Source organism: Vipera berus, assembly GCF_964194415.1.
Source record: "Vipera berus genome assembly, chromosome: 2".
Lineage (NCBI taxonomy): Eukaryota > Metazoa > Chordata > Lepidosauria > Squamata > Viperidae > Vipera > Vipera berus.
The window spans coordinates 102,650,059-102,674,598 of NC_138203.1; the positions used below are offsets into that span (position 1 = coordinate 102,650,059).

General features: G+C 39.8%; 1 protein-coding gene across 2 annotated transcripts; it reads left to right on the forward strand.

Moving 5' to 3' along the window:
- The first annotated feature begins 1,456 nt into the window (after positions 1-1,456).
- REST (RE1 silencing transcription factor) lies at positions 1,457-23,484 on the forward strand. Of its 2 annotated transcripts, none has more exons than XM_081318244.1 (4): positions 1,457-1,590; positions 5,006-5,922; positions 10,716-10,799; positions 16,743-23,484. In XM_081318244.1, exons 2-4 carry the CDS (start codon positions 5,016-5,018, stop codon positions 18,425-18,427), a joined length of 2,676 nt encoding a protein of 891 aa, XP_081174370.1. In that variant the 5' UTR covers positions 1,457-1,590; positions 5,006-5,015; the 3' UTR covers positions 18,428-23,484. The 2 variants fall into 2 exon arrangements, with proteins under 2 accessions (XP_081174370.1, XP_081174369.1); XM_081318243.1 differs by lacking the exon at positions 1,457-1,590 and adding an exon at positions 1,951-2,165.
- Positions 23,485-24,540: the final 1,056 nt, after the last annotated feature.

Genomic DNA, 24,540 nt, shown 5'->3' on the forward strand with positions numbered 1-24,540 from the left:
AGTCTGACTTTGACAGACAGCTAAAGTCCCTTGCTTTTTTATTAGAAAAGTAACAATTCCAAATTGCTGTTATTGAGTCCAAACTCAGGTCACTGCCTCTTTCTGTCTCAACTTCTGTAACTCAATCAGCAATCTGTTGTACTTTTTACCCAGCAACATTTTGTCTCCTCTCCCTTTCTGGCTAGTGCAGAAAACCTATGAATCAGCGAGGCACCTTAACTGCTGTGTCTCAGTAATATTATATATTTATCAGCACTCCCCACTGTGCTGGCAGGAATTGCCTCAGGAATTGCCGCATTGATAAGAAGACAACTTGTTTGCTTTATAACTTATTTTCTGCTTTATAACTTATTTTTTGCCTACTCAACAGAGTTGACTTCCTGTGTCCTTCTTCTGGCAGACAAACAGAAGCCATGGAATGGAAAGAGATTCTTGATTTGGGGAAGATGGGCTAGATCTATACAATATTAAGGTTTAGTACCAGCAAAGCAAACGTCATTTCAGTAGCATTGTCATTTGCATTTTACTTGGGTCACTAAGACTCAGAAATAACAGAGGGGTTTTCACAACACAGTTGGCTAATGTGGTTTCTATGTCTGTAACTCAGTGGCTTGAATTTGTAGAATTCACGTGGTTTACTCAATCTGATCTCCGCATTTCCATACTATGTGCAACAATAAAACACAGGCTAGCTTGTAGTTCAGTGCGTGCTGTGTGAACACAGCTACTACTATGTTGTGGGAACCAACCCATTAAGCTGATTTCTGAACCATGATAATTGAAACCATGGATTAATGTGTTGTATAGTCAATGGCTTAGCCAACTAAATTTTATCCTTGTTGAGCAAATTCAGCCCGTGTTGTTACTTTATGGCTTCAATGTGTCTCATAAACTCAGGTTAAGTAGTTATGTCAATAGAGCAAGCATATTTAATATGATGCAGTCCTGCATCTCCCAAACATCGGATTTTTCCCCCCCAAAGTAAACAAACACAACTTGAATTCCTGAGATTTTAAGATTCAGCAACGGTGCCTAGTCCCGCAATCTGTGCGTATCATGTCCCATCTTTTTAAAGGTAAGAAGAATTCGTCGAAGAGTCTACAGGAGCGAAGGCAACAGCAGTTACCTAATTTAAGACGGCACATCTTTGCTTTTTATCAAGCTACTTCTCCACACAACCCCCTCTTTTTGTTTTGTTTTTTTTAGACTACCCCTCTTCCGCTACCACCAGCCAGGGCCGCAAAAAGAGAAAAGAAAGGACCACTAAAAACATGGCTGCGTACGTACGACCCAAGGCAGGTTTTTCCGAGGATCACGAACCAGGCAGGCCAAAAAAATCCCTGACCTGGCGTGAGGGGGAGGGGCGGGTCAGGGCAGGGCAGTAATTGGATCGGGGTGAGGATGGGCGGGGCCCGCTCTCCTCCAGGCGGCTGCCGTTGCAGGCGCGTGGTGAGCGCTGGAATGCGCGGCGCCGCTGCTCGCCTGCCTTCGCCCTCGCCCTCCCCCCACCGGACGAGTCTCCTCGCCGGCCCTTGACTCCCGCCTGGCCGCCCGAGGGGGCTTTCCCCAGGCGAGCGCGAAGAAGGGAAGGTGAGGAAGCCACGACCGGGGCGGAGAGGGAAAGCGGGTGTGTGTGTGTGTGCGTGTGCGTGTGCGTGTGTGTGGGTGGGCTCATTTGCGCTGGCGGTAAGAGGGACGCGGGAGCGAGCTTGTGGCGCTGTCCAGGGCTGATCTGGAGGAAGGCTGTTAGTGCCGCTGCTGCTGCTGCTGCTGCTGCTGCTGCGCATGGGACGGCGGCGGAGTGGGTGGAGTGAGCGGGTGGGGATAGCCGAGCCCAGCAGGCGGGGAGGCCTGGCGAGCTACGGGGCCTCTCAGGAAGGAAGCCCCTGGAGGAGCCCCCGAGGAAAGGTCTCCCTCTTTGCCGGGGAGGCTTGCCACCCCGGCTCCCCCTCTCTTCCCCCCCCGGGGCCGTTATTTCCTTGCTGCAGAAAGAAGGGAAGGAAGTTTGGCGGGGAGGAGCCGCCTCGGGGTTGTCGTCTCCCCGTGCTGAGAGTTGGCTGAGGAGGCCGCAGCGGCAGCAGCAGCAGCAGCAACAGCCCGCCCTTGCTTGGAGCTGGACAGCGATTTCTCGCCGTCCCCGCTTTCGGGCCCCTTCGCCGTGAGTGGTAGGTTGAGGGTGGTGGTGGTGGTGGTGGTGGAGGGGGGTTGACCTTGGGGCTCTGCGTCCTGCACGGATGGAGAAGCCGAGAGGCGTTTTGGCACGGTCGCCCTGGCCGCCTCGGCCCCTCGGAGCAGCGAGTGGGCCTCGACCGTCTTCTTTCCCCCCCCCCCCCCGCCACGCTTTCCTTGGAAAGTGGAAGCCGCCGCTTTCCCACGAAGGCAGATCATCTCTGCTCCGCTCCTTTCTCGTCTTCCGGAGCGAGGGGGGGGGAGCCCTCTTGATCTCCTCGACCCACGCCCTCCACCTCGTATGTTGTGGGGGTGGGGGGGGGTCTCGAGGAAGAGTCGAGGAAGGTTCTTGGTTCAGGGTTAGGGGTTGAGTAGATGGTGCTCGGGATTTTATTTTTTATTTTTTTTTGGGGGGTGGGGAAGCAACAAGGCAAGAGCTTCTATCGCCAATTCCCCCATTTTCTTAGGTCGGGAGCTGCTTTCAGGAGGGAAGGGAAAAGGTCCCACCCGCTTTCGCTGCCGCTTTGGGGGAGGAAGGGAGGGCGGGCGAGCGAGCGAGCGAGAAACTTGGGCGAATCTTCTTCGTCTTCGGTGACTTTGCTGGGAGCCCGCTAGAAAGTTGTGGAGGAACTTTGGGAGGAGGGTTTAAAGCAAAAAAAAAAAAAGAAAAGAAGAAGAAGAAAAAAAGGAAAGGAAAAGCGGTAGATGATGCATCTACCGCGAGCGGAGGAGGCCTTGAGTTTGCTGAGTTTGAATCTCTGGTGCAGGCAAGAGTTTTGCAAAGAGAACTGTGCTTTGTGCTCCTACTTGGTATTTGAGAAAATGGCCGAATGCCTATTTCTGGAATGCAACAGCCGCCACTGCCGATGGTTGGCTGGGCTGGCAATATACATACATTTAGTGAGGGGCTTTTTAAAGTGCAAACTTTTGGACGTTTATTTGTGTCCCCTAACCTTGTGATTCGTTTATATATTTACAGAAAAAAACAACACATGGCGGGGCTTCAAATCAGTTCTATATAGAATCAGACTGAAGGCCCCAAAGGTTGATGCTCTAATTAATTAAAGATTCATTCTGTCTTTTGAAAACTTTAAAATTGAAATATAGTTTTCTTCCTCTGCTAAGAAGCAATGTCAGATATAGATCTGAGAATCACTGATCTTTTTATGTTTAGACCAGAGAAAGCAAGCATATGTAAATTAAAATCACCCCATGCTATTAGTTTAATTTTAAGACTGAATAGTCCACCCAGCAGCCTTAGGAGTGGAGTAACAAGGGTCCATATATTTAACTAGAATTTTACCGAGTACATACTGATTTAAATTTTTGAAAATAAATTGAGCAAATACAATTATCAAATATTCTTATTGCCATGGATTCCTACATACTGTAATAGGAATATAGTAATGTAGTCTATAAACATTAGTTTTCAGTCATTTCATAATGGCTGTGCTCATATAACATGGTGCACAACAAGCTAATGTGGCACATTTTAAGTTAGTATTTTGTGCAAACTGCCTGAATTGTTTATTAATGGTTCAGTGAGTTGTCCAACCGCAGAAAATTAGATTAATTCCATAAAATGCTGTGCAAACATAGTCAATGGCTATGAAGTTTTGTTTTTGTTTTAGCTTAACCTAGCATGATATGCAGGCAAGGCCATTATGGTTTGTGCAACAAATATAGTTAAAAATTCTGGTTTAGCATATGTGAACTCAGTGTTTTTAAAAGTTGCATAGGGCCTTATTTCCAATTATATTGCTTAAAATCTACTTTCAGTCACAGTATATAGTGCATAATAAATATATTTTTACACCTTAATACAGACCTTCTCAAATTTGTCCATGTGAGCTGATAATTGTATTAGGTTATTAACTACAGTGAGTAAAATACAGAGCAGTTAAATTGCCTGATAGAAGCCTGTTAGAACTTCTGAACAGATATGATTCAAGATAAGTGAAGAAAAGTAGAGAATCACAGCTAACAAATGGACATTCTCAGGGATATCCTCTTTAACTGGCTCTTCTCTATGACCTTTATTAACCAGGTTTTTGGATTATTTATTCATTCTCTCCCAGCAGAAGTTTTTTGAAATTGTAGTTTGAGGTATTCCTATATATTTGAAATGTAGATACATCTGTGCAGGAACATGCATGCATTTAGCTCAAGTGTCCTAGGTTTCTATTTAATGGAAATAGCCTTAATTTTGGATTAGATGTCATTGACAACCATAGTTTTTTATGTGCGAAAGAGGGCAGTAAATATACTATGGTTTATTATCAAATTTCATCTCAAAAATATAGTTTGTTAATTTACCAATTGTGACTTGGTTTAGTATTATATTTGAAGAGGAACACATGTTTTGTTTTTAGTTCCTGAGTCTTTATGAATTGTTTTATAAAAAGTTCTAGCCAAATTGCAAGGTGCAAGAAAATAGTAACTGAAAACTTGACACAAGATTAGTCAAACAATATATGTTTACTTTGCTAGTTTAAATGGATCTTGCTTCTGGCTTGTTCAGCCAATTGTGATTAAAGCAGTTTATTTGGTGCTGCAAATTAGATCTGTTTTAAGGAGTTAACGAATTACTCTGTATCTTACAAAAAAGGAGTGATCAACTTTGTGTGATCCTATATAATTTACTGAAAAACATTATTTCAGTACTGTATGCAACTAATCAGCTTGACTAAGAGAAATTTAGTTTGAGTTGCCAATAACATTACAGTCTTAATTAAATTGTCCTTATTGTATTGCCTGAATTATTTTTTTGCTTTGTAGAATTTATATAATTTCTCTATAAAAAATGAAATTTACTCAGATTTCTTTTCTTTAACAGAATTCTTGTTATGGCAATGCAAGTGTTGGGACAGTCTGGTGGCAGCAGCCTATTTTCTAGCAATACTAACCTTAGCATGGCACTGTCAAATGACATGTATGACTTTTCTGAACTTTCCAAAGCTGAACTGGCAGCACCTCAACTTATTATGCTGGCAAATGTGGCTCTGACAGGAGAAGTTAATGGCAACTGTTGTGATTATATGGTTGGTGAAGAAAGGCAAATGGCTGAACTGACAACGGTGGGTAACACCAATTTTTCAGACAGTGATGGAGAAGGAATAGATGATTCACAAGGAACAGAGAATGACCCTGAAGAAATAGAAGATATGGATATAGACCTTATCTCTCCTGAAGTTCATAATGCAGAAACAACTGGACTATCGGAGTCTACTGTTCCTCACTCTTGCAATCAAGAAAAAGTCTTTTCATTGGAAGCACCAGATGCTGCGGAGAGCATAGATGACAAATGTAAGGGTTTGAAGAACAAACCATTTCGTTGCAAGCCATGCCAGTATGAGGCAGAGTCTGAGAAAGAGTTTGTCCATCATATTCGGGTACACAGTGCCAAGAGATTCATTGTAGAAGAAAAAGCTGAGAAACATGGTCAGGTTAAAGAAACTGACTCTAGCACTACAGAGGAGGTTGATTTTTCTAAGGGGCCTATAAGATGTGATCGCTGTGGCTATAACACTAACAGGTATGATCATTATCTGGCTCACTTGAAGCACCACAACAAAGCAGGAGAAAATGAGAGAGTCTACAAATGCACTATCTGTACATATACAACAGTCAGTGAATATCATTGGAAAAAGCATCTAAGAAACCATTTTCCACGAAAAGTATATACATGCTCACAGTGCTCCTACTTTTCAGATCGGAAGAATAACTATGTGCAGCATATTCGAACTCATACAGGTATGTGTTACACTTTAGTTTTTAAATTTTTAAAGTCTCTTAATTGTAATGAGTTGGTGCCAAATTGGATTGTATTTGTGCTTGTGCATCATAAAATAAATTTTAATGTAAAGGTTTAACATTTCGTTATTTGAAATGTGTGGTCAGTTATGAACATATAGTGCAGGCATGTCAAACTCGCAACGTCATGTGACGTTGTGTGATGTATTGCGACTTTTCCCCCATTGCCGGCAATGGGGAGGGCACGGTTTCATCGTGATGCATCCAGCCCGCTGGCCGGCAGTTTGACATGCCTGATATAGTAGTTCTTGCTGATATGTTGTTAATGAATAAAAATAATAAAGCAATTGAATAGATTGCAATATTCGCTCCATCAAACTGACAGCACTCCAGATCGCTTTATAGATTGAACCCTTTGGAGCAGATTCGAAGGTGATCGATGGGAAAAGGAGTATCCTATTGTGAATGGAAGAGATTCCAATGCATAATGTAGGGAAAATAAAATTGTGTGCCTACCAGGAATACTGTGTTCCTACTGAAATTTATATAATACATTTCAGAACCACTTTGTTCTGGAACAGTCTTTCAATTTAATGCAGTATAACTATTCCAGAGCAGGCAATTTATATAATATTTATTGTTCATACTCTAGTTTAGTACATTCTTAATGTAAAATGTTATTTTGGTTTCTAAATTAGAGGATATTTAGGATTGGACCAACTTAAGAAAAACATTTTCAACAGTTGTAAACTAAATGGGATGTTCTGAAAAATTAAAGTGGTAGTCATGGCAGTGTGATTGAAACCTTGCTTCCTTTTGTATATGTGTTTTCACATCCTTGTACAAATAGATGGAACTTTGGTTGCATTGCTGCTACTGTCATCTTGACATTTTGGACTACCTCCATGGATGCCACTATTGTAAACTTCCAGAAGTATTAAAATGAAAAAAGATGGATATATTGAATTAAGCTTTGAGCTGCTCCAGCAAATTATAATTGGTTTAGATTTAAGTTTAGGTGTGTTAAGGTAAATTGCTTTGAAATAGGTCATTCTTTATTCCACTAACATTAGTAGCTTAGACACTAACATTATAAATATTTTTAAAATATTTCAAAAAAAGAAAAACATTTTGGCATTTAGTTAAAAATCAGCATTTGTTGCCCTGGCATATTTTGAGGGATATAGGGGTGTGTGTGTGTGTGTGTATGTAATATGTAATATAATAAAGATATATAGATATGCATGTATATACATACATGCACATATATAAAATTGTTTTATCATAAGTAAAATACAAAACAGATAAGCAAATAAAACAATCATGCTAACAACAAAAAAGACAAAAAAGCGTAATCCAAATACCATATAACATAAATGTTATTTATATATACATTAAGATTATTTTAAAATTTAAAATTTTAAAACTTAAAAAATTAAAAATTTAGTCACGGTTTCCTTGCTCTCAATTGGGAATTCAAGATCACCAATGAATTTGAGTAATGGAGAGTTCAAGACAAATGAAAGGAATCATTTGCACACGGCACATAGTAAAATAATGCAATTTGCTACTACAGGATATGGTGATAACTATTGTTTGGGGCAGTTTTCATACTCCTTTCATACACGTCCATGTAGGTGTGTTAATAACCTTATCTCAAGATGTAGAAACCTTATGAGGATAATACGAAGTGAAGGACCCAACATTACATAATAGATAATATTCAAAGAGCTGTTGAGACATCTAAATATCTCATTTTCTTTTTAGTTCTTTATTCCTATTGCAACAACTAGATCATTGTGGTTTTACAACTGTGGTACAATTATTGTTACCTAGCAAGTTAAATAAATATATAAGAGTCACGTATGAAAAAAGGTAAATATAGTCAACTAGCTGCCATTAGTCATATTTAGATTTTAGATTTTATTAGATTTATATACCGCCCTTTCCCGAAGGACTCAGGGTGGTTTACAGGGCATTTTAAAATCACATCAATATAAAATACAAAGTTAAACGAGAATTAAAAGATTAAATTATCCCTGAAAATAAAACCGCAGTTAAAATTCTCAGCCTGGGTCAGAGAGCTCAAAGAGCCAAGTCTTCAGGTCCCGGCGGAATGAGCGTAGGTCATTAGAATCTTAAAAGGCAGCAAACACATTTATAAATAGTGCAAATTCTATGGTTAGTAGTTGTGATTTTAAAAATACATTCAGAAATCACTTCACCTTGGTATTGGTACCAAAAAAGTAAAAAATAGGGTTTTTTTGTCTAGAAATTTTGAATTTTGTTTACTAGGCTGAACTGGGTAGCTAACTTTGAATCTCATTTAAAGAAAATATTGAATAATATTGTTGCCATGAAAACTCTTACTTGTTGATTTCTGAGTATAAAAGACAGAGATTATTAGGCAAAGTATGCTTGAAATAGAGAAGGAACATGCTTCATGTTTTGGAGAATTTTAAAGTGATTTTGGATGCATTATGCTAGTTTTAAAGAAATAATTGTCTTGGTTTTATGTAATGTGTGTGTGTGTATATATATATATATATATATATATATATATATATATATATATATATATATATATATATATATGAGAGACATCTTTTATAGGAAAAATTGTCAGTAAAATATGATTTTTGATATACTAACTGTTGAGTAGGGTATAGTCTTTGTTCAGGCTAATACATTCAGAAGTTCCAAAGTACTACTATACAAACTGTTTCAAGCAAATCCCATCACTAGAAGTGAGATTGAAGTTGGAAGAGAAACCCTAAGCCAAATTACAAAGAACAGTAATAATCCTTTCCCTGTGCTGAAATGAAACTGATGAAAATTTATTTGAGCCAAAATATCTATGACATTAAGTACATGGCCTGGTCTTAAAAGCCTGATTTCAGAAATAGTCAAATATGGATCAGAATTCTACTTGAGTCAGGAGCACTTTTTGTGCTGTGCTGTGGGTAAAGATGAGGGTCCCTATCCCTCCGTTAGCATGAGAGAAATGCTCCCATTAAAGCAAATTGGAATCCCCATTTCCCATATAAATGGCAAGTATATGTTCATTGTTTGGAATCACAAAATGAAAACTTAAGTCCCTGTGTCTGCTGACTTGGGATTCATATCACAATTGGAAATTCCCCCCAAAAATGTTAGTATTCAAGAGCAAGCCATATGATTAGTGTTATGATGCAGTCTCAGAATAAATTTTTAAGTACAGGTAGTCCTCGAATTACAACAGTTCATTTAGTGACTGTTCGAAGTTACAATAGCAATGAAAAAGTGACATGATCATTTTTCACACTTACGACTGCTGCAGCATCTCCATGATGACATGATCAAAATTTAGGTGCTTGGTTTGACTTTTATTTACGATGGTGGGGTCATGTGATCACCTTTTGTGACCTAACAAGCAAAGTTAATGGGGAAGCTAGATTCACTTAACAATTGTGTTATTAGCTGCAATGATTCACTTAATAACTGTGGCAAGAAAGATTGAGGCAAAACTCAACCAATTTCTAACTTAGCAACAGGGATTATATTGGGCTCAACTGTAGTCATAAGTCAAGGACTGCTTGTACCTGTTGGGCATTTTGTAGGGCTATTTTATTTAATGCTACAGAGTAAACCAGTAGGTAGAGTACATCTGAAGTACATTAGAAGAAGTATGGGGAAAGAATGAAATTGCAGTCTTCTTCAAAAATGAACTTTGAATGTAATGTGTCATTTAAATTATTGATAAATAATTTAAACATTCTAAATAAAAATGCAAATTTAAAACCTTTTTTAGATAACTTTACTCAAATTGCTTATTCTTTTAATTCATATCAAAACAAGCCACATTTAGTCCCAAGCATATTCTTCACCTCCTACTTTTGATATAATCCCTCTCTTTCTCTCCCTTTATACGTGTGTGTGTTTGTATATGCATATATACTTAATGATATAAACTAGATTTATACATTTATCTGGATTTTACCTTTAGTTATAGCTTGAGATATAAGTTAACATCTTTAATTCAATTGATGTAAAGCTTTGCTTTTCATTCTTCACTGGTTTTATGATTGTATTTGTTCATTGAAGAAAAAAATGGTTGCTTTATAGTTTGAGGTAAATGGAATGTGTTCAGCATACAGAGTCGTGAAAATATTATCATTTCTTATGAGTCACTCCTTTATACTTCAAATCTTAGAAGCCACCCACTCCCTGTTTCTATCAAGTCCTCTGGTATTCCTCTCATTTGCAATAAGAGTTTAGAAGAAATAAGAAACAACGGGAAAGCCTCCTGCTCCTATTTTACTGGGAAGGAAGAGTTTTGTTTGATATAGGAACTTATGATCCTTCCCTCTTTCCCCCAGTTTTAAATCAGGAGGACAGGGCAATCTACCAGTGGTGCAGTGATTCTCACCCTCATTCTAAAATTAGGAAAGGAGGAGTGATGATTATTAGCTAGTCATGTGGTGGCTGTGAAAACTATAATGTGTAGGTGGGAGGAAGGGCAGTTGGAAGCTTCTGGGGTGAGAGCATTTTCTAACAGCCGGGCTCAAGCTGAGTTTTCCAATTGCAAAACATGGTATTTCTTTTGTATTCCTGGTAACAGCGATGTTTGCAAAGCAAGAGAATTACTTTTTAAGGTGAAATATGGCAGCTTGTGATAGGATCCTTTATCTTTGAAGTACGTATTTGCCAGCTATCTTGGTCTCTGGGAAAATAATTATGACCCAGTACAGTAATTTAATTTTCTATGACAATGTATTTTATACTTGATTTAATTTAATGCTCTGTTTTCACAGGCGAACGTCCCTATCGATGTTCCATGTGCCCTTATTCAAGTTCTCAGAAGACTCATTTAACGAGACATATGCGTACTCATTCAGGTTGGTAAAAAGGCAGTTCAAAAGAGTTATGATGGTATTTTAGTCACATGCAGGTTGCAGGCAGTATTTCACAGAGTTTTCCATCTTAAATGTTAAGTGCTGAAAGCTAGCAACGCAGGGCTGTATGAGCTAAGAAAAAAGCAAAACAAAAAGCAGGCTGTTATTTTGTAGTTCTGATCTGTTAAGTATTACATATGTTTGTTGATGCTCAGACTAAGCCTTATTAGGAAGATGAATATTGATTCTTGATTAGAGGCAAAATTCAATCTGGATTATTCTTATTTTCTCAAATCCTATAGAAAATTATATTCACTATTTTAGGATCTATTCAGTTTTGTATATTTTATGCATCAGAACATACGATGTGCTTTCTAAAGTGGGAGGGCGATAGACATATTTTGTGCCTACATCTGTTTTTGAGTCTTCTTCTTCTTGAAGATGCTTTCCTCTAATTTCCAAACTTTTTTTTAGGAATTTTTATGCTGTTTTTATTTTTAGAAATGTGGTAAATGTTCAAAATGCTTATTTGTCTTAGATTACTTTAATTGGTTAAAGTAAGGGGTAGCAACTTGTCAGGTCTCTGGTCCTTCCAAAGCTCACTTGAAATCTTAAAGGCTTGCCAAAGCTTGTGAATTGTTAGTGACGTTGAGAAATTAATTCTCTTTTAATTCAGTTCAGGTTTTGGGAAGCCATGGTTATCATGTGGATTGTTGGAAGGTCTGACATTTGGGGGTACCATGTTGTTGATCTTATCTAAAATTACACATTGCAGTATTATATATCATATCATGTATGAATTGATTATCCTGTAAAATAGTGCGTTATTGAAAAGGTCTTCTGAGGGGAAAAAAACTATTCTAGAAAGAGTATAAAAGTAACAGTTACTGATGCAGCAGCAGCTTTGGTAGCCTGGCCCTTCGATTCTTTGTTGACCCACATAGCCTTTGTTTTTGGTCTTACTGGCTCTTTAACAGCCGCAGTTTGCTTTTTAGAGTAGGAAGCCAATCCATTATGGGGATATAGAGATGCTGTGCTATACAGAATTGAGTGGATGGCATATAGCATGCTATCAGAGATATGTGTAGTAGCAATGCAGTGCACAAAGACTAAGCCCCTTTTTCTATTTTGGCACTGTACAAGAGAGTTGGTAATCTCTACTACCTGGTACTCAGTGTAATCCACAACTCACTAGGTCAGGGCTTTTCAACCTTTTCACCCATTGTACCACTTTTAGGATAAGGCAATGTGTGAGTACCACCAGTCACCCAACAAGGTGTCAAAAACTTGCCCCCCCCCCAAAAAAGGAAAAAAATGATAAAGTACAGGTAGTCCTCGACTTACAATAATTCGCTTAGTGACCGAAGTTACGACAGCACTGAAAAAGTGACTTATGACCCTTTTTCACACTTATGACTGTTGCAGCATCCCCAGAGTCATGTAATTTACATTCAGATGCTTGGCAACTGATTCATACTTATGACAGTCACAGGGTCACGTGATCACTTTTTGCAACTTTTGACAAGCGAAGTTAATGGGTGTGGGGGGAGCTCTTCACTCAAGATTGTAGGGTGCCTGTGTGTGGGGGGGAATCCATGGGTCTCTGGTGGAGGGGTAGTGGGACTGGGGTGGGTGCCCTCCTTCCTCCCTCTCTCCCATTGTCCCTTCCTTCTTTCCTTCCTTTCTTTCCTCCTCCTTTGTCTCTTTTCTCCCTCCCTTCCATTGTCCAGCGCTATGCCGCCCAGACCCCAGCCTGTAAAAAATCACGGACTCTGCCTCCAGCTGCAGCTTCTCCTCCAATTGGTCCCGCTTTCCCTGCGCAGACCAAACGGGAGATCCGCTCCAGGTTTTCGAGCCAGCCTGCCCACTCAGTTCCCAAATCAGATGCGTCCTTAGGGCTAAGCTAACGGGCTGCTCTGGCTTCTGCATTCCCCGCTTGCCTTTCAAGTTGGGATAGACTGCAGCTGCTCTTCAACTTTAGAAGGAAAGACGCCCAGACCCCAGCCTGTAAAAAAACCACGGACTCTGCCTCCGGCTGCAGCTTCTCCTCCAATTGGTCCCGCTTTCCCTGCGCAGACCAAACGGGAGATCCACTCCAGGTTTTCGAGCCAGCCCGCCCGCCCGGTTCCCGAGTCAAATGCGTCCTTAGAGCTAAGGGGCTGCTCTGGCTGCTGCGTTCCCTGCCTGCCTTTCAAGTTGGGGTAGACTGTAGCTGCTCTTCAGCTTTGGAAGGAAAGACACTGGAGATGCCTTTGGGAGACGTTGGAGAGGCGGCTGAGCCATCTCAAGGTCCCTCTTGCTGGGCACAGTGCCGGCTGTCTCCCCTGCCTGCTCTCTCTGGCCAGGAATCCTCCTGACTGGCCGCTGGGAATACGCACGGCAGAGGCGCTGCTCGCGGTGGGAGGGCGATTGCACACGCAAGCAGGACAGCCACACACGGCAGAGGTGCTGCTCAGGCCAGAGAGGAGGCCAGGCAGATTGCAGGCACTGGCCACGGTGCTGGTGTGGAGGGCGCTCACATGTGCGATCACCCTCCGGCCCCGAGCAGCGCCTCTGCTGTGCGCATCTGTCCCACTTGCGTGTGCGTTTGCCCTCTGCATCAGGGCCACTGCCAGTGCCCACAATCTGCCTGGCCTCCCTTCCCTTCCCTTCCTTCCCTCTTAGTCCCTTCCTTCCTTCCCATTGTTCCTACCTTTCTTTTCTTTCTTCCTTCCTTCCTTCCTTCCTTCCTTCCTTCCTTCCTTCCTTCCTTCCCTCCCTCCTTCCTTCCCTCCCTCTTTTGCGAGAGGCCAAGCGGGAATGAAGCAGCCCTCGGGTCTGCGCTGCCGATAGTGCCGGTGTCGCCTGGGCTCCTGTCCAGCTCACTTGCTTGCGAGGAAGGCCTCCGTTACTGGAAAGAGGCTCAAGAAGAAAAGGGGCAGCTGGGGATGCCTCAAACTATCTCATGCTCAACTGCCCACTTACTGGAGCTGCGCACCAGGATCAAAACAACCACAACTTGTAATGGGAGGCGGCAACCATGATGAGGCCACTCGGAAGCGTTTTCGTCTCTCCCACCATAACCGCCCCTCCTGTCTCTCTCACCTGCCCCCATCGCAAAATAACCCTCCCCTCTGTGGTGGCTCCTGCAGCCTATCGGAGAGCAAGAGCCATGACAGCACGCGCTCCCGCTCAGCGCAAGAGTTTAATGCCATCACCCAATTATAAGCCGCTTCTGTACTTCAACTCCCAGAATTCCTCAGTCAGACATGCTGCCCTGGGGATCGGTTTGGAGGCGCAGAGGGGAGGGGAGCGGCTGAGGGCAAGCACTGGGAGCCGAAGTTGAAGGCTGAAACGCCTTCAGTTGTAACTGCTCACATGTGTTTGTGTGTGTGTGAGTAGGGATCAATGCTGCTTTCCAGGTGATAAGTGATTCTTCGGGGCTCAGCAGACGCGCCGGGATCAGTGCTGCTTTTCAGGTGATTGCGGCTTATTCGGGGCTCAGCAGAAGCACCAGGATCAGCGCCGAGCTCCAGCCCTGGCAGCCCCGAAGAAGCGCCGATCAGCTGCAAAGCGGTGCTGATTCCGGTGCTTGAGCCCTGGCAGCCCCAGCGCCAGGCTGCCACTTCCGTCCCAGCCTCCTCACCGGCCGGGGCTGCTGCCAGAAAGCCATCAACCTGCTGGGAGCTCTCTGTGGACTGGAGCCCATTGATGGAGGTCTGGGCCGGCTGTACGCGCCGATCAGCTGGCGACTTCGTACAGCCGGCCCTGGGGAGGGCGGGGCCTCACTCTGCACCTGCGCTCTTCGCGCGGTCTAGGGTTCCTGCAGGCCGTTACCAAGCAGCATTTTTCTGCAACCAAGTGAGCTGGGAAGGAGCAGAGGGGGGGGAGGGGGGAGGAAGGCGATGCCACGTACCACCAGCCTGGTGCTCGCGTACCACCAGTGGTACGCGTACCACCGATTGAAAAGCCCTGCACTAGGTAATATTGCAACCCTGCTTCACCATTGCCTTCTTGCATATCTTCCAAAGCTTAATATTAAATGCAAAAAATGCTCATGAGCCTGGATCAATGAAGCCCTGAGTAGAGCTTCCTTAGTTAGAACACTAGTTTTAGGGGTTAGGAAGGAAACCAATTTGAAGCCTGTGAGCAATATTTTTAAACTCTTATTGCTTGGTCCATAGGATGTTTTTTGAACTTTGATGTGTCTGTACTTGTACGCGTTTTCTTTTGGGTTGTCTGTGTCATTCAGCTAAACATATAACAGTACTGATAGCTGAAATCTATGCCCAAAGTTAGGGCCAGTGTAGCACTTCTGCAGCCATGTGATGAAAATTCGAGCACTCGGCAGCCTGTCCCTACTTATGACTACAGAAGTGCTTCAACTTCTCCCATCATCTTCCCCATCTATGCTCTTCTATCCCTCTACATTCTGTGGCTCCCGCTGCCCAAGCTAACCTTTGCCATTTTCCTGCTTCTGCTGTTGACCAAGCAAGCCCTTGTGAGGCAGCTGCTGAGTGCACCAGGCCTTCCTGATGCCGTGTGTGGTCTTCTCCAAATCACGTGAGGCCTAGTGAGGTTTTGAAGCCTGCCAAAGGCGAGAAGGCCACCCGTAAGCTGGCAAGGCTGCAATGCTGTTTGGAGAATTGTGCAGATGGCCTTGGAAGAAGGCCTACCGTGGCCAGCAGCAAATGGCCAGGCTTGGACATGCCTTGCTAGCAATAGGACAAAGAAGACAATGAAGGGCAGTTGGTAGGGTGGAATAGAGGGCAGTGAAGGTCTTCTGGAGGCGGGGGAGGGCAGCTGCTTTGCTCTTCCCTGTTGGAGCTTCCTGGGGATTTGATGTTTCCCTGGGTGTTCAATGCTTTCTGAATATTGGGTGTTTTGCACTCTGCTGTGGACACTTCCTGGGCATTTTGCACTTCTCAGGATGTGGTGCCAAGCTGGGGTGATTAAGACTTCCGGGGTGGCTGTGGCTTCCTTCCCTAGATTCCCTGTACTTGTGCTGCACTACTGTAACACTGCCTGTCCTGGGCCTCCCCCCCACCGCCTCCCCAAATCCCCTGAAGTGCCCCCCCAGTCTACTTAGGACTCCCTCTGCTTAACAACCAGTGATTCTCGTTTAATAATGGCATGTGACATCTCATTTTATGACCTCACTTAGCATCATAAATTCCAGTCCAGTTGTGTTCGTAACTATGGACTGCTACTTGTAGCAGTTTATTGTAAACATTCCTTATTGTTCCTTCAATTTGATTTGTTTAAACGTGAGTGTTGTTGTGTATTTGGGAGAATAGCACCAGAAGAGTGATATAAGCATGCTTGAGGGAAACACCATTTTTATAAATACAATACGCAAACAAACCCCCAAATCATTTATCCTATTCAGTTTGCTCAACTACATAATTTTGCAAACATTTTGTAACAATATGAAAGTTAAATTGCAGCAGCAAAAATCAATATGTTTAACATTCCTTTTTATTGTCAGCTTATCCATCATTTTTGCTCAGAATATTAAAGTAAAATACACTGATTATCCAAATGGTTTGATTTACATTCAAAATATTACAATATTGTGCTGCCAGGAGTGGGTTGGGGGAACTGTTTTTCCTTCATGAGAGTATATTCTCTTTGGGGATATGTACAATAATTTTGTAAGATATTCATCTATAATTTCCATTTTTCTACATTGCCTTCAATGGACCAGTTTGGTTTGGATTCCAAATGCTAATAATACTGTAGAGTGATCTTCCGGTATGTATATAACATAGATGGAATGTCTAATGATTTCTTGCATGTTTGTTTTCTTTCTTGTATTTTGTTGCTTTTTTGTGAACATGTTAAGTGGAAAATCAAATTATTCTTGTGCAAGAAGTTCAATGGCATGATGAACTGTACAAATCTGTAGCTGTACATAATATGTGATTTGTAATGTAATTGTTAGTAATTGCTTCTTCCTTGCTTTAGGTGAGAAACCATTCAAATGTGAACAGTGCAGCTACGTGGCATCAAACCAGCATGAAGTGACTCGACATGCAAGGCAGGTTCATGATGGACCCAAACCATTGGCTTGTCCCCACTGTGATTACAAAACAGCCGACAGAAGCAATTTCAAGAAGCACGTTGAACTCCACGTTAGCCCTCGTCAGTTCCTTTGCCCAGTTTGTGAATATGCTGCATCCAAGAAATGTAACTTGCAGTATCACATCAAATCCAGGCATCCAGATTGCTGTGATATCACAATGGATGTCTCAAAAGTAAGATTAAGAACTAAAAAGAATGAGGTCAATACTTCAGAGAACATCAACACCGAGAGTAAAGTAGAACAAGAACCAACACAGAAAGAGTTGTCTGAAAAGAAAAATGAGAGGGTTGTCAAGGAGGAGAAGAAGGAGAGTTTGTCAAAAGAGAAGAAACCAACTAGCAGTGCGAGTGTAGGCCAGATCACAACCAGAAGCCGCAAAATAGTCGACGAAAGGAAAGAAGAAAATGTGAAAATTGAAAAAGCTAATAAAACTAAGAAAGCAAAAAGGAAAGCAGAGAATAGCTCTATTTCACCAACAAAAGATTTATCAACAGATACTGACGTAATGGTGAGAAAGAAAAAGAAAACCGAAAAACTACGACCTAAGAGTCAGGGTGAAAGTAAATTGGAGGTGACCAAAAAGCCAAACGCTTGCCTTAAAAAAAACAAGAAAAGGAAATATTTGAAGAATAAAGCTGCTAAGAACAGTAACATTTCTGACAGCAAAAAGATCGCAGATGAAGCTTCTGTTCCTAAAGAATGTTTTCTTACCCATGAAAGGCAAAGGAAGACATCTGACACTTCTTCCAGTGAGCAGGAACCTGTGCTTCTCATTGATGGAGAGAAACAATTTGCACCTGAAAATAATGTACATCAAGAGCTACCTGAACAGCATATAGACACAAATATCCCAGTAGAGATGAAAAACCAAGAAATACTTACAGAACAAGAGGAGATTGCAAAAGCTGTTTCAGAGAATAATACTGAAACAGGACTGGCAGTTACGCCTTTGACCAGCTCTGTGGATTCAAATACCACCATGGAAAAAGAAGCAAAGGACATTTTACCAGATTTATGCCAAGATATTCAGATGACACAAACCTGTGAGATGGAAAGTGTGACTGATCCAGATTTAGTACAAGAAATACGGTCAGTGCAAACCTGTGACCAAGAGATAATGAATAAAGCACATCAAGAAGATGTTTGTTCTATGAAACAGTTACAGGCTGAAGACCCAGCAGGAGCTCAAGCTCACCAAAACCCAGAAAAACCTGAACAAAATACCGGAGCAGATTTGGCTTCATCATCACCACCAAGTGGCACAATAGTGAATGAAAATCAGGATGTGGAAGAGGATGAAGGTATCCATAGTCATGATGGCAGCGATATAAGTGACAACATATCAGAAGGCAGTGATGATTCTGGATTAAATGGTGCTCGGACGGGCCAAGAAAAAACAGGTCAGAAATCATCCCAAGAAGTAGCGGAGGCCAAAGCTACAAAGGAGAACTATGTGTGTATATTTTGTGACCGATCATTTAAAAAAAAGGGTGAATACAGTAAGCATCTGAACCGACATTTGGTAAATGTATACTATCTTGAGAAGGCAACAAAGGAGCAAGATTAACCAAACAGTTTAATGACAATTTATTCCTTTTTTGTAAAATCTTCTAGAGCTTAGGTACAGTTCTTGTAGAATCTTTGCTTAAGCTCAGTTTGCTTTTACTATTAAGTTGTTGGTTGGTTATTTCCCCCGACCTTTGAAGAAATGTTGAACTAATTAACTATTTGTTTCTCTTTGATTAGAGAAGGCAAATAGGTATGAAATGTTGTGGCTTACAAAGCTGACAAAAGTCCTTGGGATACAGCCCTTGAATCACTTATGTGTTTCTGTTGACTTGCAACAGATATATATGTACAACTTCATAGGTTTAGGAATGGACAGCCCAGGGCAACGTTCATGGGAGTTGCTCCTGTACAAGCTCTTTAGGAATGAGCTGAAAATGCATAGAAGTATGCAAAACCAGGCTCATGTTCTTGCAGAAGTCTGTTTATTTCCATGGAGCTTGAATTGTAGATGGTACCAGTTGATGAAGCCCTAAGTCTGTGCCTGTCCATTTAATACATTGCAAGGAGAAAGTTTAACCTGAAAAAGTCTCAGGTATATTCTGCTCCTCTCTTCCCCTTAATAATTGGAGAAAGTAAAATATCCAGAGTTTACTTCAACGTGCCATATTTTTGATCACCCACTAGAACTCCTCCTTGAGTCTCATTTATGCACACTTACCACAGTATGGAATTATTTTATTGTCATGCAGTTCTGTGCCATTGCAATAGGTGAACACCAGAACTATATGGATAAGAACAATTGTTTTGAGTACATCCGATGTGTTCAAATGTGCCCATATGTTTCTGATGATCAGAATACTTGCCAGTCCACAAATGGGGATGTTCTAGATATAGATTATATGATCAGGGAATACCAATTTTAATACATTAACAGCTTATTCCATGTAGAACCTCTTCCTTAAAAGATGAGCATGAATTCTGGATACATAATCCTGAGGTTGCTTATTCATGGTTAATAACTCCTTGAAAATTTGCCAAGTACAGAGGCCATCTTTGCTAACAAAGTTGTTATATAAATGGAATCTTAGAAATAAATATATAACGTTGATGCTCCTAATAGAATCTGTTTTGGTTCTTGTTTATCTTAATGTATTGGTAGGGTGAGTGCTTAAAAAACTCAACTGTACAAGAAACACAGCTAATTTTGTAAAAAAAGCACTTTTGGGGAAAAGAGGTTCATTAGCGGTAAAAAAAATTTCATGAACGTATTTTTAATTTGCATATACATTTCAGGTCCCCCAATCATGATCAGCAAGCCAAAATCTTGAAGTTCTTTCCATCTATTGATTGGTGAATCCATAATTTGGTAAATACTTCTTTAAAACAAGGTCATTTCCTGTTGTGCTTTAAGACAAGAAAAATGTTGCACATAATTGTTTTTATTTTTACCTATGCAGTTTAAATCTTTACGAGTTTAGTGTTTTTGTTGTATATGTACATTTTATATATGCATGTTTAGTTTTGTTAAACCAGTTTCTTCCCTTAAGGTTGACACTTTCAGGTTTGTTGCTTATCATGGCCAGTATTCTCTGCTTCTTTTGACTGTAACTTTCTGATTCTATATTGGTTTTGACGGGTTTTTTTTTAAGAAAGGTAACAGGCCTATAAAATTGCTTTAATACTTTTAATAAATCATTTTGGACAAATATTTCTGTATATTTCTGATTTAACTATGTTAGAGTTGTACAAATACGTCACGTTAGCTTCAATAGAACTGCACCATGTCTTTGTAGGGGTTCTCTCTAATGAAAATTGTGAACTTATCCTTCCCTTGAGAAGGCTATTTAAACTTAAATCTCTATATAAGTTTACATTTAAAGAGCTTTCTTCATTAGAAGAATTATGGACCCAGCCCAATTGTTATTTGTATATATTCTGTTTTAATACAAATAATACTTCTGCTTTTTTGCATTATAAATATTTTTGCCATGCTCCTGCTGGGGAAAAATTAAAATAAATAGAATATACATTGGGATTTTTCTGTCACCCATTTCTTTTAGAGGGACTTATGTGAAATTAAAAGTATTAATAGAAGTACTTACTTGGTTTTAAGACATTGCTAGCATTATAAATGAAATATCCATTGTAACGAATAATTAACACAAAAATAAAAGGCTTGGACCATAGCTTATATTACATTATGCTTTTCCCCAACGTGCATTTATTTCAGTGAGTGGTAATTATACTCTGTTATGTGAAATTGCCTTGATAGAATGAAATCGCTCATTTCAAAGTCCATTAATAAATAATAATAAAAATCCTGGTAAGCAACAAACCTTGAAAATGTCAGTTGTACAAAATTCCATTTGCATTAAATCAAGTTCTAATCACCCATTGATCCTTTTTTTATAATTCACATAAAGAAAAATTGAAATGATCAGATAACTGAAGAATAAATGTTCAGGCACAGGGAGAGAAGCACAACTTTATTTTAAAGACTTTATTAACAGGTAAGATTTGCTTGAATGTTTTGAAAACACAATGAAAAGCTACAGATAGCAAAACTGAGCATGCAACCTTTCATTCTTGTTCATTTTCAAATAATTTTTCTTTTTGTAAATTTATAGATATAAGTGTGCTTTTCCAATACAGCAAATTAGCAGATATGAAAACTTGCATTGTCAAAGTCCACAATCTGCTCCGAAGCCCCATTGTTGTGTTCTTGAATTGTTTTGGCTCATGTCTTACTGTGTGTGGATGAGAATCTCTTGATTGTATCTCTAGATAGCTAACGAGACTTATTTGCTGCTTCAAAAATATTGAAACAAACTACAATATTTAATTTTTTCCCTTGAAGAAAGCTGATCTTGCATTATAGTTTGGATTATATTTAATTTTTCCATATTCCCTTCTCTTTTTTCCTGGAAATGTTTATAGCTGTTTCAACATAATTAGGCTGAATTGAGAAACCTAACACTTTTGTATAGGTGTGGATGGCAGATTTGCAATAGAGGCCAAAGATCTGAGAGAGAAAAACCCTTTTGGGCAAAAACAAATTGTGTAATGTTAGTTATTTGTGTGTGGAAAACTATGTCAAAACTTACTTCGCTGTGACAATCATTGTCAACTGAGAATCAAGTTGCAACTATATTTATGTTGATCCATTAAACATTGCGGAAATGTCTTCCTAACCAGTTAGCTAAAGTAGCATTATTCACAGTTCTGTTGACGGATGTAAAATATTGTTGTTTTATATGAGGGTTGGACAGAGACTGGAAACTCCATTACTCTGGGGATTGTTTTTAATGTCTTCCTATTTTAAGAGAGATACTTCCATTTTGTAAGAGCCTTTGTGGCCTTGGCCTACATTTCTAGCAATTTTCTTAAACCAAGTTGGTTAGAGAAAAAAAGGCAGATATGTAGTAGTAATAGTGTTAATCACATCAGATAACTTGATGTTAAAATGATATATGACTTGAAATAGGTACTAGAAAATGATTAGAGATAAAGGTTTCACAGTAGAAGGGATTAGAAAATAGTGCCTGTATTCTTGAGCATGAGAATGCAAAGGAATGAAGTGTTAAAGAACAAATATGCCAGTGATATTATGATGTGTCTTGAGATTTATTGGCTTTATAACTATCATAAATCCCAATATATTATTACCTGTTGTCTGTTTAGAAAAAGACAGAATTACATGTTTTAAAATATACCAGTAAAAGATGGAATGTCACTCCTATCTTCATGTTAGATGTAGCTAATGGATGAATAAATTAGGAATAAAAGTATATATAACATAATATATGTTTGCTTAAGGTAGTTATTTCTTAAATTGAACATTAAGATCATAAGAATTTGAATTTTTTTCCAGCTTCTCCTATACTAAAAGAAGGCTTCTTTTAGCAGCAATGCATATTGCAACATCTCAACCTGACAAATATTTTAGTATGTCATGTTGAGCACTATAATTAATAGCACTGTTAGTGTTTGTGGATACAAATACTTAAATTAAATTCTACAAGTAAATTAGAGGATAATTAGGAACTTGCAATACAACTGAATATGCTGCTATCTGGAGCTTGATTTATACATAAGGCAGGAGTGGCAACCCTTTTTAGTCTGAGGACTGCAATTCATACCTGCAGCCAGCTGGAGAAAAAAGGATGCTTTCCAATGATTCGTAGGTGTCACTGGAATTAACATTATTTTTCAACCCACTTAAAGCCTTTTTGAGGAGATCTAAGAGAGAGAATGGGAGCAGGAGGCATCAGAGTGGCAAACTGCTCCAGTTTTCACCCTTATTTCCCATAGTGGTTTAAAAATGTGCTGCCATATTATGGCTGTGTGATTTGAAGCTGTTCTGGACTATTATAAAAAATACGAATGATCTGCCTCACAGAGGCCTCCTGTTTCTATTGCTATTCTAACTTTGGGCGTGGGGGATGGGGAGAGGACACAAGTTTTAAAAAATTGCACTGCTGAAAAGTTGGCTATTCTCTGCTGAATTTCAGTGGTGCAATCTCAGGGTGCTAAAAGGCCACCTGTGACCTAGAACTTTCAATTCTTGTTATAGGCAAACTGACAGGTCAGTTTATGCACAGCATTAATGATTTCAGTATATAATATGTTTTGCTGATGAGTTGTAAAGAGAAGTTCATTTAAATTTATTGAATCTTCACTATGTAGCTAACATGCTGAGGTACAATATTGATATCCAAATAGGTTCAGGAATTGTTTCAATAAATATACAATTTTCCACCTCTAAAATTCAAATCACACTAGCTAAAGAACTTTTTGTAAGCTGGCACTGAAATGTTTTATGTTTGGTTGCACCGTGTTTGATGCTTTTGACAGTGCAATACTTGTATTATTCTCTCAATTTAAACCAAAGGTAATTTGTTCGTGCTTGCTATCTACTGTAGTGCATGAAGTGCTTTTATACAATTGTAATAGATGTAAAATCAGAACAGATCACATGTCCTGGGTTTTTTATTTACCTAAACTATGTACAAGTCTTTGTTCAAATAATAAAGTGTTAAACTAAATTGCATATTAACCCTTGAGTGTATTTTCCTAAGCATAGTTATAAGGCAATAAACTTTATTAAGGAATATGCATACTGATAATTTGTCTTTTATTCATTCCTATATTACAAATGCCTATTATGTATGAATTCATGGTATGAAGATGATGATGATATAATAATAATAATAATAATAATAATAATAATAATAATAATAATAATAATAATAATAATAATAATATAATAATAATAATAATAATAATAATAATAATAATAATAATAATAATAATAATAATAATAATAATAATAATAATAATAATAATGTTGGAAGGGTCATCTAGTCCAACCCCCTGCTCAGGCAGGAAACCCTATACCATTTTGGACAAATGGCTGTCCAGCAATAGACGTCACTTTTTGCAATATATTAAAAAATAGTATTGACATTCTTAATCCCTGTTAAGAAAATATATGTTCTCAAAACGTTAGGATCACTCCCTAGTTTACATGCGTGAAAAGCCAATAAGTATGTGAGTAAATATAATGTTCCAAAAATTGTTAAGAGATATCTCCAAAAAAATTGGCACAAGTTGACAGCTATAAATCTGTAACCAATTTTTTTCTTGTGGACATTGCAGCAACACAGAATTTTGCCACTGCATGCGTGGTAGAAGGGTTTGAGTCCTGGTGGGGAAAGCCTACGTAAAAATTGTCTGCCCTCCCTGGCAATCTCTCTAATAAGGGGAGAATATATGCTGACCTATAAACCCGGTATAACTCACAGTACAATAAAATGTGAGATATCTTCGACTTCTCCTTTACCACATATACATACCCGTTCTGCTATTGGTGTTCTCTTATACCTGCCCTGGAGAAGTGCTGAGGGGAGAATGTTAAATCTGGCTCTGATGAAAGCTATTCTTTGTTTTGGGAAGGTCAGATCATTTAGATATCTTGCCGATTCCCACACACCCTGTTTAATTCTATCTCTACTGTGGCGAGGCAACCTATTTAGTTCTTGGAACTCCATGTCCTTCATTCTATTGATTACTACTTGCTTTGCTTGGTCAAAGCCTAGGGACATTAAGAGTACCGATGAGAGCCCATAACAGCCCAGCTTGTGATCTATCGCCTGCTTCCAGGGGGAGGGG

Excerpts from the sequence above, each read along its gene's own strand:
- REST (XM_081318244.1), top strand. The coding sequence starts at position 5,016 with ATGGCAATGCAAGTGTTGGGACAGTCTGGTGGCAGCAGCCTATTTTCT. Across the intron at positions 5,923-10,715 it reads GCATATTCGAACTCATACAG|GCGAACGTCCCTATCGATGT; the intron begins GTATGTGTTACA and ends CTGTTTTCACAG. Across the intron at positions 10,800-16,742 it reads ACATATGCGTACTCATTCAG|GTGAGAAACCATTCAAATGT; the intron begins GTTGGTAAAAAG and ends TCCTTGCTTTAG.